At 38.0% G+C, this 18,211-nt stretch overlaps 1 protein-coding gene across 1 annotated transcript in view; it reads left to right on the forward strand.

The window, feature by feature from the left end:
* Positions 1 to 17,162, forward strand: part of spata20 (spermatogenesis associated 20) — a 43,817-nt gene extending 26,655 nt beyond the window's left edge. Inside the window, exon 16 of the mRNA XM_051915000.1 lies at positions 16,505 to 17,162. Coding sequence (XP_051770960.1) covers positions 16,505 to 16,675 — 171 coding nt within the window. The 3' untranslated portion in view covers positions 16,676 to 17,162. The remainder of the gene's footprint in view (positions 1 to 16,504) is intronic.
* The last annotated feature ends 1,049 nt before the right edge of the window (positions 17,163 to 18,211 follow it).

Genomic DNA, 18,211 nt, shown 5'->3' on the forward strand with positions numbered 1-18,211 from the left:
TGAACTGTCCCTATTTTATAGCTGTTATAATATTGGGTGTGTTATTGTGCATTAATCAGTGACAAAGTCTCATAGAATTGAAGTAAACATTTGGATAGTTCATTCGCCTTGGCAAACTGAGTCTAACTGATTCGTTCTAAATCCAACACTCATTCGTTCACAAATCCATCATAATGACATACACTAGGAAAGAAGCACATCGCTGAAGGCCTCTGAGAGCTCCCTGTCTTTCACTATAATTTCAAATGCTGTTCGTGAATACAGTCTCACTTGTCATTTTGGAGTGAGAGCATCTGCAAAGAGCATAAATTGTACAGTGTCTGGAAACACAGCAGCCCAGTCCAGTTTTTATTTTCAATTTAAATTCAATCGTATGTGCTCATGTGTTCAATTCACATGTTAAACAGGACTCACATATCGCTTGAATTTGATAGAAGGAGAAAAACTTGGCCCTGTTTCCTAGGCACAGCAAGATGACAACCAGAAGAGGCTGCAAGTAATGAGTTAGTGTTAGTGAAGCCAGTTAAAAAAAAAAAAAACTGCACAGAATTTCATCTGGACAGGGACTGATAAAGGAACTGCTTTCTCTCTCTCACACACACACATACACACACTTCTCATTGCCTGGCTGTGACTAAGCCTCAGATGTACCCCGGTCTGAATTGTTTGTTTAATTGACTTGGACATGATCGAAAGATCACCCGCATCAGGCTGTTGATTGCAAAGTCAGAAGGGTGTACTGAAAAATAGATGACTCTGCTATTGAGTTGAACCTGCAGTCAAATCATCAGCCCGGCCTTAAGTCCCTTGAGGTATCACTATTCTTAGACAAATGAATAAACTACTACTAAGAGACCAGCTATGGTTCAAGATGGTTTATGCTAGTTGGTGCTGGTTCTATACACATCGTGCACTTGGTACACTCTAAAAAATAAAGGTTACAAAAGAGGGTTTTCGCAGCAAATGCCACCGAAGAACCATTTTGGATTCCCCAAATGACTTTTCTCAATAATAGTTTTTTTTCTAAGTGTCAAGAACATTTTATTAATCTAAAGAACCTTTTGTGCAATGGAAAGCTTCCATTAATGTTAAAGGTTCTTCAAGGAACTGTAATAAAAAAATCTTTATTTTTAAGAGTGTACATTTGCATACGCATTTGTAATTGAGCTACAGCAGGACTTTGTGTACAGTCTAATATTACAGTCTACAGTCAACTACAGTCTAATATTAGCCTTTTGCATCATATTAGAATACAAAACCAAACAAAAGTAGTCAGCTCTCTAGCTATATAGCTCCTCAACAGTGAGACAACACTGAAAATGTGCCTTATTTTTTGGTCAGCTTCTGGGGTTAAATATACTTTGCATGTCACCTCTGTCTTTTGGAGCAAACACAGAACACCAAGGCCAAATGTAGTCCAATTAATGGGTATATATGCTGGATGAAGCAGAGATACACACTTTATCTACACATTCCAAAATTAGAGGTAAGATTTTTTTTTTTTTTTTAAGAAAATCATACTTTTATTTAGCAAAGATGCATTAAATGGATCAAAAGTAAATTTGTATTATTACAAAAGATTTCTGTTTCAGATAAAAGCTGTTTGAAGTTTCTATTCATCAAAGAATCCTGAAAAAAAATATAACATGGTTAATGGAGACATTTTAAAACATATTAAAATAGAAAACAGTTATTTTAAATTGTAATGTTACTACTTTTACTGCATTTGTGATCAAATAAAGGCAGCCTAGCTGGACATAAGAAACTTACCGACTCAAAACTTTTGAGCTGTAGTGTAGATGTAGTTACGTTTTGAAAAGATGAATTATTGCTTTAGTGGCTGAAATTGAACTTTTAAAGTTTTTGAATTTTGTCGGAAAAAAATCTAAAAACAGAGGGATGTTAGAGGGCGCTTTCATGTATGGAGAGCTGACGTGTCTGCTTTCAGTTATATGGTGAGATTAAGCTACATTTCTCTCTCTCTTCCTAATCTGCTTTTTCATTTGTAACAAGAGAGACACGTAATTAGAGAGGGATAAATGGTTCTCACCTGCAGAGTCAGGACATAAATTAAACGTAATGAGAGCCATCATCTTAAGTCACTGAATCAGCCAGAACCAGCGCTTTGTCTCCATGGCATTGGGTATTCTTTATAAACAAAGGAAAACAGAGCTTGCTCTCACTCATTATAGTCATATAAATCCTGGCAATGGAAAGATCATGCATCAGTGTTCCTAAAATACACACACACACTTCCATACATATTACTTCCAAATATTAAAGGCACGATCTGTTTTCCTGTGTGAAAAATGTGAAATTGAATCTGAGGCCTGGAGACTGTGGAGTTGATGAGATTTCCTGCTCGTACATTGCGAGAGCGTTTAGAGCGGCGTTGCGCTCCGCTTCCCACTCTAACCCAAGACTGTCCATGTGACACTGGCTCACCTTGCGTGTTTGTGTAGATATAGCTGTGATAGATTTAACCTGAGCTCACCAAGGGTTATAAAAACAGCTTTATCATTTATCATTTGGGTTGCATGTCTGCAGTAAGAGGCTGTCTTTTGTATGCACTTGATAAGTACCCTTTGTATTAGCCAGCATGTTTAGTTTTTTTAGTTTAATTGAAAATTATGATTCCATTCTGTCCTGAACTGAGCACATCCATCCATCCATCCATCTATCTATCTGTCTGTCTGTCTACCCTATCTACTTTTACTCCTCAGTTACCCTATGAATTTATAGCCCTCAGTTGTAGTAGTTCTTGGTTCATTCTCATTGGTATCACAGTGATTTGCTTTTGTCCTCGTTGTTCTCCTGATTCTCTTGCGTGTTTTGTATTTTGATTCTTTTGTAAATATCACTGCTTCAACTAGATCCTGCCTCAACTCTCCCTTGCTGCAACCCCTTGCTGACAGAAGAAAGGACCAAAAATACGGATTTAGCAGCAGTTCCTTCAACCGTCACCCCTGAAGACCTTCTCCTCTCCCTTGCACAAGATGGCTGTACTCTGGAAGACTACATGGAGGAGTTTCTTGAGCTCAGCCACCTGGTGTCCTATAGTGACGGCACCTTGAAGACATGTTTTTGGAATGGGATGGATGACTATCATTTCCAGCTGTTGCCAGCGGGAACTACCACCTGCACGCTGATACAATACATGGACTATGCTCTTTGGCTGAGTGGCTCACCGTTCAGAGTTGGCGAGATGGAGGACATCGCCACTCAGCCACAGCCTACCCAGCCCACTTCTATCATCCTGTCACCACCCATCCTTGCTCCAGTGACCTCACCCACCACGAAACTCCTCCATAGTCCTTCCCCACTACTCCAAATGCCTGCCACAAACCCAGAGCCAGTGCTTATGCCTGCCAAGGACCAAAAGCCTGAGCCCACCACAGACCCAGAGCAAGCCAAGTCTGACCAGGTGTGTGAGACGGCCCCAATGTCCGTCCAGGAGCTCAAGCCAGAGCCATTGTTCATCCCGGAGCCTGAACCTTCACTCTCTATCTTCAGAGACAGAGAACCAGAGCCTGAGCCTGTTGAGTCTGACAAGGTGTGTGAACCGGTATCGGTGGTCATCCCTGAGGGAGTGCTGGTGGAGTTGGACATCGTGGAGCAGAGTTCCTATACTTCAAGCCTTGTCTCTTCTGCTGGTCCCACCCAGCTTCCAAGTCTCGTTCGTCGGCTAGCTCCAAGTCTCCTTCATCATACAGCTCCAAGTCTCCTTCGTCGGCCAGCTATAAGTCTCTCTCGTCAGCCAGCCCCAAGTCTGCTTCATCGCCGATGGACCCGCCCAGCCTCCCACTCCCTCCTCCTCTATTGACTCCAGCCAGTTCCTCAGCCCTGTCTCCACTGGCTTCCTTCAGCCCCTCGGCTCCTCCTTCTCTGGCTCTGCCCAGCTGCTTGGATCCACTTTGGGCTTCCAGGTCTCCAGCTCCGCCTTGGTGTATCAATCCCCTAGTTCCACCTCAGGCCTCCAAGCCCTGGACTCCACCTCGGCCTGTCAACCCATCAGCTCCACCTTGGCTCCACACACCCTTGGCTCCACTGTGGCCCGACATCCCTCAGGCTTCGCCAGGATCCCTCCTCCCTGGCTCCTCCCTCCATCTGCTTTGCCATGAGCTTTCATCTTGGCACTGCTTTGGGTCACTCCCTGACTCCTCCCTCTGTCATCTCCTACCTGGCTCCTCCCTCTGTCGACTCCCCCATGGACTCTTATTTTAAGAATATACATTTTTCTGTTTGCCCCTTTCCCACCACTAAGGTGTAGTCTAAATTGCTATTAAAATAAGAATGCCATTCAATTCTTAAATTTAAATTGAGGTAACAAACTATGCACCCAGTTTGCTGCCTCTAATTAAATTCAAGAATTTAATTGAAATTTAAATTCTTATTTTTTTGTTCTTGGTGCACAACTCTGATATTTAATATGGTGGACACTAGTCTGTGATAACTGATTTGGCTTATGAACATGTGCGGCCCTGCAGTGATCTGAGAGACGCATCTAATTCTCTGTTCGTGACCTGAGACCTTACTACACGCTTCACTGAGTTAGACAAAATGAATTATTCCCGTTCCACTGTATGTATTGGGTATCCCCTGATCGGCTCTCGCTGTGCCTTCATTGCGATAATGGAGTGTTCAACCTCATTGAGCATTTAGTGCGAAGTGTATTAAAGGTTTATGAACACAGACATAGAGAGGCTCGAAAGTGTGTTTGGAGGACTGTAACGAAAATGCATTTTTCACGATACATTAGCCAACCAGACTAGAAAATATTTTTTAATTTAAATCCAATTATTGTATCATCTGTTCCTTCATTTCGGGGCACAGGGTTTAATTGTGGGGAATGCACTGTATAAGAATCTCCTGCTTTTGCAGTCTCATCTGTTCTTACTTATTTAATTCAAATTTGCTAGAGGACTCTTGAATTCAACACTCTTCGAAATCAATTAATCCAAACCGTTGCGATCTGTAGGCATGATTAAAATTGTCGGAATAAATTTATCCATACTTTAATTAGGCTAAAACCTGTGTTGATTATAAAGGTGGTACAGTACGGGTGCGAATCCTCATGGGGCTTGTTACAGTAGAATACGAGGCATTAGAACAGCCACTCCATATCCCTGATGATGGCAACCAGCTGCTCACTACAGTCATATGATTTCCTTGTGCTCAGAGAAAGTCTGTTCTGAGATCAATTTAGTCCATCCAAATACATAAGCATATATTAATGCTGTCCAGGTGTACTGTTGCCCAACAAAGAAAACGTTTGTTCATTTAAAAATTCATTTAATTATAACTATAATCCAGGGATGTGGTTTTTATACAATAATTTCTTTAAGTAGAGGAGACTGGAACCTTTTAAGTGCTAATATTTCTAGTGCTCATCTGAGATGGGATTTCGTACTGTACAGTAGAGCATGGCCTTTTGGACCGAAAAGAGTTCTCGACTTCGTCTGATTACTGAGACAAATGGTCCTGAATCCCTAACAAGGCCGCTGAGACATGACAACAGCCAGAGAGGTCCCGAGGCAACCCAGCGAGAACGAATGAGTACAAAGCAAAGGTTTAAAAAGGCCTTAGGAACTCAGAAACAACACAATGAAGGATTATAGTAGATCTTAGAAAACATGTGTTGTAGAAGCGGTTACCAGCACATTGTTTTAAAACGAGCATTTTTTTTCCCTAAGCGTTGATGAGAGCAACATCACATTTCTGATTTTCAGAAAGAGATTGAGAGTCAGTGATTTCTTTTTGCCTTGTCTTTATAATCATAATTAATGTCAGCTAATCTCCTGTCTCATATTCCCAAAGTCAGGTCACACATCATCATCATCACTCATGTCTAATGAACAATCTAACTCTGCATCTTCTTCTTCAGGGGAGATGCTAAAATACACCCACGCATGCTCCGCAATACTTGCAGTTACGTCTGTCACACTGATTTTGTGTTTAGAAACAGTTCCTGAAAGTAATACCCAGTGAGTTTAGCTTGTAATATCTCTTTTATATAAAAGGTTGATTAAACTACTGCTCAGAGTGTGCCATGCAAAATGGTCTCACTTTGAGGATTGGTCACTGTCTGACTCCAGATGTTTTTTTTTTGTTTTTTTTTAAATATTTTACATAGTTTTTATGTATTTAAATACTTGAAGACTGACCACCAAGGCGAGTGCACCAATACTGCATTTGCCTAATTTACTAAGACAAGGGGTTTTGAAGAAAATTTCAGAAAAGCAAAACAAACAAACAAACAAAAATACAAAATGTATTTTTAGCACAGATATTCATTAAATATGCACCTCGGATGTCAAGTTTTTTCGCGCTGTAAACCTAAATAAGTTGGCAAAACAAAATATTTGAGGTAATCAGTTACCTCAACTTGTTTGAGTTATGACATTTCCAATTTTGAGAAGGTAGAACTATGATATTTTGAGTTTGTAGTACTCGTGTGTTAAATTCTCTTAACTTGATATTTTAAGTACATTGTAAACCCTAATAAGTTAGAACAACTCAAAAATACATCAAATATAAGTTAGTAAAACTTTAAATTTTGATTTTGTACTATACAAGCATGTTCATGGTACGTAAATCATTTTTCTCCTCAAATGATGCAAAGCATGCTGGGAAATAGAAAATCCCCTACCTGGTTTCATTTAAATTTACATTGTGGTTAGCTGTGATTAGGCTTTTATACAACAGTTCGACGGCACAAGTGTGTAAATAAATAAGAAACAACAATGGAGTTTCTTTAAAAACCTTCTTTCGTTTACAACTTCCTTCCACCATGGATTCAAATTTGAAGTTGACAGTTTAACAGTTGAGCCCAAGCCTTTGTTACTAATTCTAAAACGTCACTTTAGAACTAGGGGTGTTCGAATCCGTGTTTTCTGAGTCAACTCCGATTCCCGACTCCCACCGTAGGAGTCGATGGAATCGACTCCCGGAATCAACTTAATTTGCCAATATAATTCGGCAATGCAAGAATGTGTCATTATTACACATTAAATGTAGGCTATTCTTTTTCCAAAATGAAGCTTAAAACTACTTTTATTAAAACAACACACTTTTAGCATGACTGGACAAATTAGTCCAGTTTAGAGATGACATTACCTTGAAATGATTTGTCACCATCGTTGCCTAGTTGTTGACAATACTACCTAATTTTAAAGAGGGAAAAGTCACAAGAAAAAGCCTTGGTTGAATATTATTTCAGTTAAACGTGAGAGAAGGTAATGTATTCTTTAATGAATTCATCTAAACGTTTGGGTAAGGGCGATAAGCGTGTTGTCATCTCATGTAATAGCGCAAAAAAAAAGCTGCTTGGACAGGATTGTGTTCAAGATACACTAAAAATAATAATTAGTCTTGCTTATTATTTTTCTCACAGCATTATTGGATATTTATATATAAAAATATATAATTTACAGACATTTTTATAATATATTTCACTTTCATATCCAGAATTTTTGGGTTTTGGATATGAAACGATTGAAAACCCTTGTATTAAAGCATGATTGGATATTCTTGATGCATGTAGCGAAAGCATAATTGAGCTGTTTTACTCCAAATTGAAACAAAGGAAACAATTAAAGGTTGGTTTCAAAATCTCATTGGACATAATGACTATTTGGAAATAACATGCTGTGTAGCCTCAATTACAACTCACAATCTGGGACTGTGTTCAGTAGTTATTGTTTTTTTTGGATAAGACTATGTCAGCAGCAGTCATATGTCACTAGCTCTCTGCATTTAACACTCTGCATTTAACATCAGCCAATAAAATAACCTTAGATGTGGCTGGCCATGAGATAGATGGCCCCCTGAAGGGATTAGAAGTTGCTGTGTCTTTGTCCATCTTCTTTAAATCAACTGCCCTCAGATTAAACAAGGTCTTTGTCTGTGTTAATCAGCGTCATGACGAAAAATGCTTCTGCTTTTGTCTGTCTCATTTCCTCAGAATGTTTTGAGATGCTCTGAAGCAGGTAATGGGAGTGAAAAGTCCGCAAAAAGCTTCTAGCAATAATTGAAATCAATTTCATTTGTTACCATTAGTTTATACTTCCTCTAAAAGTAGAGAGGAAAATCGCTTTTTAAATACTGCTTTTCAAATCAGACCTTTTACTGAAAGTGGTAAAAGGCTTTATAATATCCACCTGTAGTCACTGAAGAGAATTGTATAATGTTATTTCCCACCATTCAAGATGCTTCCATTTCCTTTCACTTTCCTGAACTTAGTTGAGAACTTAATGATTACCTGAAATCACCCTGGAAAAACCTCCCAGAGAGAGACTTTTAGCCTAAGACTACAGTCAGACAATTAAAATACCTTGCAAGTCTTTTCATCCTCCTTATGAGAGTATTTCCGCAAGTACTCCACCTCATGGGAAATTGTCACTTTAGAGTTTCTTTGCCACCGGATGAATCCCTGACAAGCTTTAATGAGCAACCCAAGAGAGAACTGAGTGTGCTTAATAGGAAATGGGGTTGAGACGGACAAGCTAAAGTTCTTAATTTTCAATAAAAAAATGATGCAGTCTGATTAATGCCGGCCCTATGTATTGCCCATTTAGGATCTGGACGCATTGTGAGTCAGTGTAAGAGATGCTTCGACCATCTTACGAGTTGATCTTGATGTATGCGTAGACCTGACCTATGCATCGGTCTTGCAGGAATAGTCAACCCTTAACATCATTAAGTCCTCCATAGGATCATGGACACTCAGACCAGGAGCAGAGTCTGCTGAGGTCATGCGCTAGATCAGATGAAATAGAAATGTTCTCTGCTTAGGTGGTTGCCCTTTTCACACTTTTTTTGCTCACTCTGTGGGCATGCTGGAAATCCCTGTCGCATTGCTTTTTGATCTGTTGAGTGTAAATTTGTTGATTGTGGTTGTAAGTTGGAGAAGGCCTTATTGTTCACACTTTTACAGTTTTTTAGTAATTATTTTAAATTAAATAAAAAAAAAGTTTGTCAATATTTTATTTTTATAAACAGTTTTACTAATTAAAAACAGTTTTCACCTCAATTTTATTTTTAAATCTTCTCAACGCCAGTTTTATTTTATTATTTTACATTTTTAGTCAATATTTAGTCAGTTTAACTGACTAAAAACAGTTTTAACCCTCCATTGTCCATACCAGTGTTATCTTTTACACATTTTTATTTCTTATTTTGTTTTAGTTTGTACAAAAATATTCTTTTTTATACATATATGCTGTGATTATCTGGAGCAAAGCATTTAGATCTAGGCTCTTCCATCTAACACATTTTATATTTCAGCTGATCAGACATAACAATATATGACAATTTATTTTTAAAGGATTAGTTCACTTTCAAATGAAAATTACCCCAAGCTTTACTCACCCTCAAGCCATCCTAGGTGTATATGACTTTCTTCTTTCTGATGAACACAACCGGAGTTATATTAATAAATATCCTGACGCATCCAAGCTTTATAATGGCAGTGAACTGGACCAACGAGTATGAAGCTAAATAAAGCGCTTCCATCTAAAGCAAAACATACTCCACACGGCTCTGGGAGGTAATAAAGGCCTTCTGAAGCAAAGCAATGCGTTTGTGTAAGAAAAATATCCAATATTTAACAAGTTATAAAGTAAAATATCTAGCTTCCGCCAGACCGCCTTCCATGATCAACTTAGGGAGAAAGCGTAAATGGCATCGTAGGACGTAGCGTAAGCGTTTTGAACTGCGAGAGGCATTACACTTTCTTCGTAAGTTGAATACGGAAGGCGATCTGCTGGAAGCTAGATATTTTACTTTATAACTTATTAAATATGGATATTTTTCTTACACAAACGCATCGATTCGCTTCAGAAGGCCTTTATTAACCCCACAGAGCCGTGTGGAGTACGATTTGCTTTGGATGGATGCACTTTCTTGAGCTTTATACTCGTTGGTCCCGTTCACTGCCATTATAAAGCTTAGATGCATCAGGATATTTATTAATATAACTCCAGTTGTGTTCATTCTAAAGAAGAAATTCATATACACCTAGGATGGCTTGAGGAAGAGTAAAGCTTGGGGTAATTTTTATTTTAAAGTGAACTAATCCTTTAATCAAAACATAAAAAAACTCCCATTGATGTTTTATCATTTAATCTGTCACAGAACCACTGACAATACCTTGCACTGCACATACTTATTCTGTACAGTGGCCTTTACCTTTGAGGGGTGTAGACAAAGACACCAGAATCAATGAGGTCATGATGCTCCATTCCTCTCCACCTAAGAAATAAACTTACGGCAGATAATTAAATGACTAATGGCTGTGTGCTCCACTTGTGCGCGCTGACAGCCTCAAGCTCTCTAGAGAGGCTCCATCCTGCCAGGAGAAGAAGCTGATGAAATTCCCCAGACTAATCAACCGTTTGTGTGTATGTGTGTGAGTGTTTGTGCCTGATTTTGTGTGTGTTTAGGTGAGAGTAGGTAGGAGCTGACAGTCTGGATATCAGTGTATGGTAGCAGGGATGGAATCATGGCTTAGCTCATGGGAATTTGTGAATCAGAAAACAGAGGAGTAAGAGATGGATTCATGTGCGGAAGGGTTTGTAGCAAAAGCACAAAACACAAGAAGCTGAGATGTAATCCAAACAACACCAGTAGAGCCAGCAGTTAGAGATAGACCAAAATACTACCAGACTAATCCAAAGGACGTGAGACTATGGGCTAAAATAGGGACTCAGACAAGAGATCAGGTAACAAGATAAATAACAATGTTCAGAATTGCTGTCAGAGTATGTGCAATACATCTAAAAGCTATACAGGAGCAGTAGACAGAAGTGAGGAAAAGGTGTAGCAGTTAACGATGGAATACACTGCACGACTTTTAAAATTGGAACAGATCGAACACAAAAACTCACGCACAAACATGTGCTTGGCAGGGAGACACATGACAAATGAAAACAATATGTGTTCTAAAATTGTCTCAAAATATCAAACATGGAGGTATTCACAGTGTAAAGCTAAGTCTTAGTCTGCCCATCATATACTCATATACTTTGACTGCCCAAAATCTACAGATTGGCTCTGACTTTCGACAACTTGTGTCGACTTAAAAATCTATACAATAGCAGTGCATTTCAGCCTTTATATTCACTGCTCTTTAAAGACAAAGATCAAAGACAACAATCCAAAGATCCAATCAATTCCTAATGGACAAAATCAAATCTCGTCCTGTATTTTTTTTTCTTGTCCGAGAAGCCATTTCACATGGATATACATCACAATAGGGAATACTTGACAATTGCAGTTTTCATTTTATGCAGACTTTAAGTTGGGAATCCTACCTCAAGCACAATTCCCATGGTTATTTTCAGGAAGGAGGTGGACTTATTCTGAGTTGTCTGGTACACAGCATAAAAGCATGATGGGAAACCACTTCCTACATTTTGACAGTGCAATCTCTGTATAGAGTGCGGCAGCAATGATGTATTTTTGTAGGTCAACCCAGAAGTTAGCATCACCCTGGTTCCCTTGACAAAAAGCCACTATTTGTCCATTGGCTTTTGGATTATTGCAGAAAATAAGCTCTGTGACCAACAAAAGTTTATGATTCTTACATGTATTGTTCATCATGATAATCTTCACAAATGAACACAACTTTTATGAATTTTAAAGCCTAAATACAATCACCAGAAGTAAAAAGATAAAAACGTTGGCTATAAACTAACTACACCACTGTCGCATGACTTCAGTGTCAACACCATTAAGCTTTCAGTCTTTATTTAAAAAACATTTTCCCTGAAAGTTTGAATTAGAATAGTTTGCAAGAGCATGATTATAGATGAGATTACCTGTTTACCATGATGACATTTTGGGCCCTATCATACAGGCACGATGCAAGCATTTTTTGCTAGTTTCAGCCTGACGCAGTTATCATTTTCATGTCCTGCGCCACGTCGTGTGCATTTGCACCCATTTGTGCACCCATGGGCGTGCTGGTCTGAAAACAAGGTGTGTTCAGGCGCATTGTTGCCGCGTTGCTATTTTGAGGAAACTGAAATAGACTGCGCCATTGACCAACTGAAACCTGGTCTAAAGTCAATGGCGCAATATTTGTTTATTTTTTGTTAATTAAAGGGCGCATTAGTAATGTTATTTAGGGTGCACAACGTGCGTACACTCTGCATATTACCCAGCACACAAACATGCCAAATATTAAAAAAAAAAAAAAAAAAAAAAAGGATTACAATGTAAAAAGATTATTATTGTGTGCATAAAGATGAAAATGCTTTGGTGCGCTTTAACACGAGCAGATACGTTTCGTCGCTAGAGAAGCGTTCGGTTTTTCTGCTTGCAAATTCCGCCATGTAAACATGCCCAAAACACACACATTACTTATTAAGAGAATAGGGACAACCCTTTTAGACCATGTGCCGGGCGCGCCGACCATTTTTCCTGTCGTTAAACTAGCAAAAGTGGATTCGGACACACCCTAAGTGCACTTGCACCATGCGCTTAGATCGTTAAAATAGGGCTCTTAATGTCCCCGATAACCTCTCTAATCCCATTTAGCCACTTGTTAGCAACCGCCTTTTTCAAGACAAGTAAAAGCTTTAAATAAAAAACACAGGGCTATTAATATCCACACACCTTATTTCAGGCATTTAACCGGAAACCCCTTTTAAAAACCCATTGACATCAGGGTGATGGCACTCTATAGAATATGTAATTAGACCTCTCTTAGCTTTATTTTATTCCACCATGATACATTGAGAACCAATGACAGCATTTTTAGTATCTCGAAAAAATATGTACGATTTTGAGAATAAAGTCGTAAAATTTGGAAATTAAAGACCTTATATTCTGAGACTTTATTCTTGAAATATTACTCCTTTAATCTTGTAATGCCTCTATTCTATTCCCGAAATTATTCTTGTAAAAGGTCTATTATGAGATTATTCTTAAAACATTACGACTTTATTCTCCAAACCGTATTTTTTATTTTAACGTGGCACTAAAATGTTGAGGTTTTACACTGAGAATTATTAAAGGTGGTTATCACAAACTTCGCAAATGAACTGCGAGAAAGTCCTGCCTTTGCTTAACCCCAGGCCCCATGCATCTTTTCAGTCAATGTTGTGTCTGCTTGTCATTTTTTATATGTTGCCTCAGTGGACTGTCACAGTTCTTTGAGTCAGTTTGGAGACAGCCCGCGTGAGGTCACGACAAATATGACAGAAAGCCTTGCCAGGTTGCTAGCGGGAAAGTAATGATGCGGAATTGTCTCGGCCCCTGAGATGCAATAAAGGCAAGATCCTCGCAAACAGACAGTAACAATATATTGTGCTTAGAAGTCCAGGGACAGGTTTCGCAGAGTTGAGTTGTTAACCATGCCTGTCAAAAATCAGAGTGTGTCAAGACCAGGAAGCAGAGAGAATGTTTGGCTCTTGGTAGACCTGAAATATCCTCCAAAAAGCTGGGTCTAAACTGAGCCTTGAGAGCTGTCCTAAGATTTAACCTCTGTCACATTCACAAGTCTTTTCCCGTGCCCTCCTCTTGGATTTCATTGAGCTTTAGGCTTGGCAGTAAAATCGTCTCACTGAGGAAAAGTAGATTTACTCTTTCATCCTTTTCCCTTTGGTAACTCTTGGCCACTGGGCTGAGCCTCTCGCTTTTCTCTCTTTGCTGTCTCCCATCCTGCTGTGGTATTGTTCGGTTCAAGGTTTTTTCTTCCCTGCTACAGAAGGCAGAATCCAGTGAAGCTACCACAGTGTCCTCCCCTGCTGCTGTGCCAGTCAGCCCCCCTGACTGGACATGGCCCTGATTGAGTTATTTCAGACTTTCCCCCCTCTGAGAGAGGTGAAGGAGTGGGAGGGGTGTGATGCTACAGTCTGCATGGATCAATAGAATTGAATTATTAAGGCGCAAGCTTTATTGCAAATAGATTTTTAGTTCAAATTAAAAAAAAAAAAAAAAAAAATCGAAGATTTTGAAAATGCAGTTTTTTGAGAATAATCTCGTGATTTAACATAAGAAATTAAAGTATGAATATTTTGAGAATAAAGTCCAAATTAACAAAATATATTTGTAGCATTATTAGTTAAAAGATATTTGGTCAATCAAATCCTTAAGTATGATTTACCTAAATCCTTAACATCCATTTCTTAGTTTGATGAAGGTTCTCTTCCTATTCATGTTGTGATAAATATGCCTTTTCTCATAATATTGTGATTTTTTTTTTTTTTCCTTGTCTCAAAATATTTCTTTATACTTTATTCACATGACTGTATTATTTTAATTTTATGACATTATTCTTGTAAAATTATAACTGCATTCTTAAAACATTAATTCTACTACTAACTTAAAGGGTTAGTTCATCCAAAAATGAAAATTCTGTCATTAATTACTCACCCTCATGTCGTTCTACACCCGTAAGACCTTTGTTCATCTTCGAAACACAAATTAAGATATTTTTGATGAAATCCAATGGCTCAGTGAGACCTCTATTGCCACCAAGTTAATTTACACTTTCAGTGCCCAGAAAGGTACGAGAATACTTTTTGTGTTCCAAAAAAAACAAAATAACGACTTTGTAACAATATCTAGTGATGGCTGATTTCAAAACACTGCTTCGAATCTTTTGTTTCGAATCAGTGATTTGGAGCGCCAAAGTCACATGATTTCAGCAGTTTGACACACGAGCCGAACCGCTGATTCAAAACAGAAGATTCGAAGCAGTGTTTTGAAATCGGCCATCACTAGATATTGTTGAAAAATCGTTATTTTGTTTTTTTGGCGCACAAAAAGTATTCTCATCGCTTTATAATATAAAGGTTGAACCACTGTAGTCACATGAACTGTCTTTAGTACCTTTCTGGGCACTGAAAGTGTAAATTAACTTGCTGGCAATAGAGGCCTCACTGAGCCATCGGATTTCATCAAAAATATCTTAACTTGTGTTCCGAAGATGAAAGGTCTTACGGGTGTGGAACGACATGAAGGTGAGTAATTAATGACATAATTTTCATTTTTGGGTGAACTAACCCTTTAATTCTAAGACTAATCAATACCAGCAAACTTTATTCTAAACATTGATTTTTTTTTTTTTTTTCGTCTCAAAATATTTTAATACTTTATTCACACCCCTTTAATCTCCTATTATCATTACTTTATTCTTAACATTATGACTTATTTTCAAAACATTGCTAACAAACTTTATTTTTTTAAATTTTTTCCTCTCAGAATATTTCTTTATTCACACACCTTTAATCCCCTAATTTTTCTTATAACATTATGACTGTATTTTCAAAACACACTTTATTCTAAACATTTTTTGTCTCAAAATATTTCATTATACTTTATTCACACACTTTCAATCTCCTAGTTTTATGACTTAATTCTCAGAACATTATGACTTTTTTTGTAACATTACAACATAATTCTCAAAACATTACAGCTTTATTCTTGTAACATGACTGAATTTTCAGATCATTACAAACATTATGGTTTCATTGTCAAACTTAGATTACATTTTTACTTTCCCAGGTGAAAAAAAAAAGTATACTTCCATAATGTACTTAAAGTGCCCTATTTTCGCGTGCTAATTTTGTGCTTAATATACTAAAAGTTCTTCTTTAGTACCTCTTAAGATAATCTTAAGAACAAGTGTACTCAACTGTGCTATTTTGAGACACCATGAAATATGAACTAAATTGTGCTTTTAATATACTATCCCTGTATTTAAAAAATTTATTTAGTTACCACTTATATTATACTTGAACCCACAGTGTACTACAAGTGGTAACTAAATACATTTTTTAAATACAGGGATAGTTTATATATTAAAAGCACATTTTAGTTCATATTTAATGGTGTCTCAAAATAGCACAACTGAGTACACTTAAGATGTTCTTAAGATTATCTTAAGAAGTACTAAAGAAGAATTTTTAGTATATTAAGTACAAAATTAGTGCGCGAAAATAGAGCACTTAAAGTACATTATAGTAATCTATTTTTTTTTCACCTGGGTTAACATGGCACTAAAATGGCGTCATACAAAGCTCTGGGATTCCGAGTTTATTAAGTGGTCACCGACTGCACCATGCAGGGGTGTAAAATTGTGTTAGCAGTTGAAGGGGTTTGAAATAAGATATTTTATATGCTGATGAGTTGAAGGTGTGAATGTGGCAAGGACAGGTCAAGGTCATCTCATCCCATATTAGCTGCTTGACTCTGTGTTGCTGTAACCCTCAAGGGAATAGAGAGTCCAGATATAAACAACGACCATAGAAATGAACCATTGATGCGGCTGTCACTATAATCGCCCTGCCCTGTACTTTATTGTGGGTTATTACTAGCCAAGAAAGCATATGGAGCCCTTTGAGTCATAAATTTTACATTAGAGTAAAAGTATATGACTCTCCCACTCCCACCATCTCACCTAACTGACATCACGATGACAGTTATGACTTTATCTCTCTCTCTCTGTTTTTTTTCCCTTCCCCCTCTTTTTATCCTCCCTCTTTCTCTTTTTTAGGTCCTGATGTTGGCAGATGGCAACACAGAGGGTTTCCTTTATCAGAAGCTGCCTATTCTCTCCACCTTGGTTCCGCAGGACGGCAAAGCCACCGTGTATGTGTGTGAGAACTTCGCCTGTGCCCTCCCAGTCACCTGCCCACAGGAGCTGAGGAGACTGCTGCTGGAGTGAGCGCTGCTGTCACACCACACAAACATCACCGTGGGATCTTTCCATAGTTGGACCACTAGATATCTCAGATTATTACGCCAGTAGCAAACTACAGCCATCATAAATAAAATGCACTGTAAGACATTATACAGTGGCAAGGCAAACCTCTAGGGGTTGCCCGAGTTGTGATGTTCTGCCTCATTCTAGACCTATCATACAAGACAGTAGTCTTGAGGGATGGAAATACAATAACATTGTAATGCGAGGAGGAAAACTGAGACTTAACCTTTCATAGGTTTGTCTCATGGGCTCAGTTGATCTCTGACAACCTGCTTTATAAATGATCAAGCATGTTTCTTTGCAACCTTTCTATGCAGTGCAGCTGATCAGCCCTGGATAAGCAACATGCTGCTGAACACACTAGATTTAGAGAGGAATGAGACGTATAATGTATGTATACTAGAGCTCAGACTCTAGTAGTGGAATACAATAAATACTCACTGAGTAACCTTTTGTGATCTGGTTCATCTGTACATCCTTTTAACATACTGCTCAAACTTATGAGGTCTCCTAAAATTCAAAACCTTTGTTTTCTATGAATGTACGCATACCTCTGTCATTTTTTGATGTCCATCAATGCCGTCCAGATGTGAATTTGGAGGCTGCTCAAAATTCTCACACATCATAGTTTTTCATTTAACTTGATCTAAACAAAACATTCCAAAATCGTTACATTCGCACTGCTGCTGAAAAGTTCAGGGTCAGTATTTTTTTTTTAAGTCTCTTGTGCTCACCAAGGATCAAAAATACAGTAAAAACAGTAATATTGTGAAATATTATTACAATTTAAAATAATTTTCTATTTTAATATACTTTAAAATAGGGATTTATTGATGTGATGGCAAAGCTGAATTTACAGCGATCATGACTCCTTCAGAATCTTTCTAATATGCTGATTTGCTGCTCAAGAAACATTTCCTATTATGAGTGTTGAAAACAGTTGTGCTGCTTAAAGGATTAGTTCACTTCAGAATTAAAATTTCCTGATGATTTACTCACCCCCATGTCATCTAAGATGTTTATGTCTTTCTTTCTTCAGTCGAAAAGAAATTAAGGTTTTTGTGGAAAACATTCCAAGATTTTTGTCCATATAGTGGACTTCACTGAGGTACAACGGGTTGAAGGTCCAAATTGCAGTGATGAGGAATAAGGGTCTTATCTAGCGAAATGATCACTCATTTTCTAAAAAAAATTAATAAAAATTATATACTTTTTAACCACAAATGTTCGTCTTGCACTGCTCTGCTATCTGCCACGCATTACATAATCACGTTGGAAAAGTCACGAGTGACGTAGGCGGAAGTACTGTGGTAGGGCGAAAATCTTCATCTCATTTTCTCCTCCAACTTCAAAATCTTCCAACATCGTTGTTTTACCTTTTTTTGAAAAGGACGTTTGACTTAGTCTTTGCACATTCACTTTGTAAACACTTGCTCGGTACTTCCGCCTACGTCACGCATGACCTTTCCAACGTGATTACGTAATGCATGGCGCATC

Source organism: Ctenopharyngodon idella, chromosome 12 (assembly GCF_019924925.1).
Source record: "Ctenopharyngodon idella isolate HZGC_01 chromosome 12, HZGC01, whole genome shotgun sequence".
Classification (NCBI taxonomy): Eukaryota; Metazoa; Chordata; class Actinopteri; order Cypriniformes; family Xenocyprididae; genus Ctenopharyngodon; species Ctenopharyngodon idella.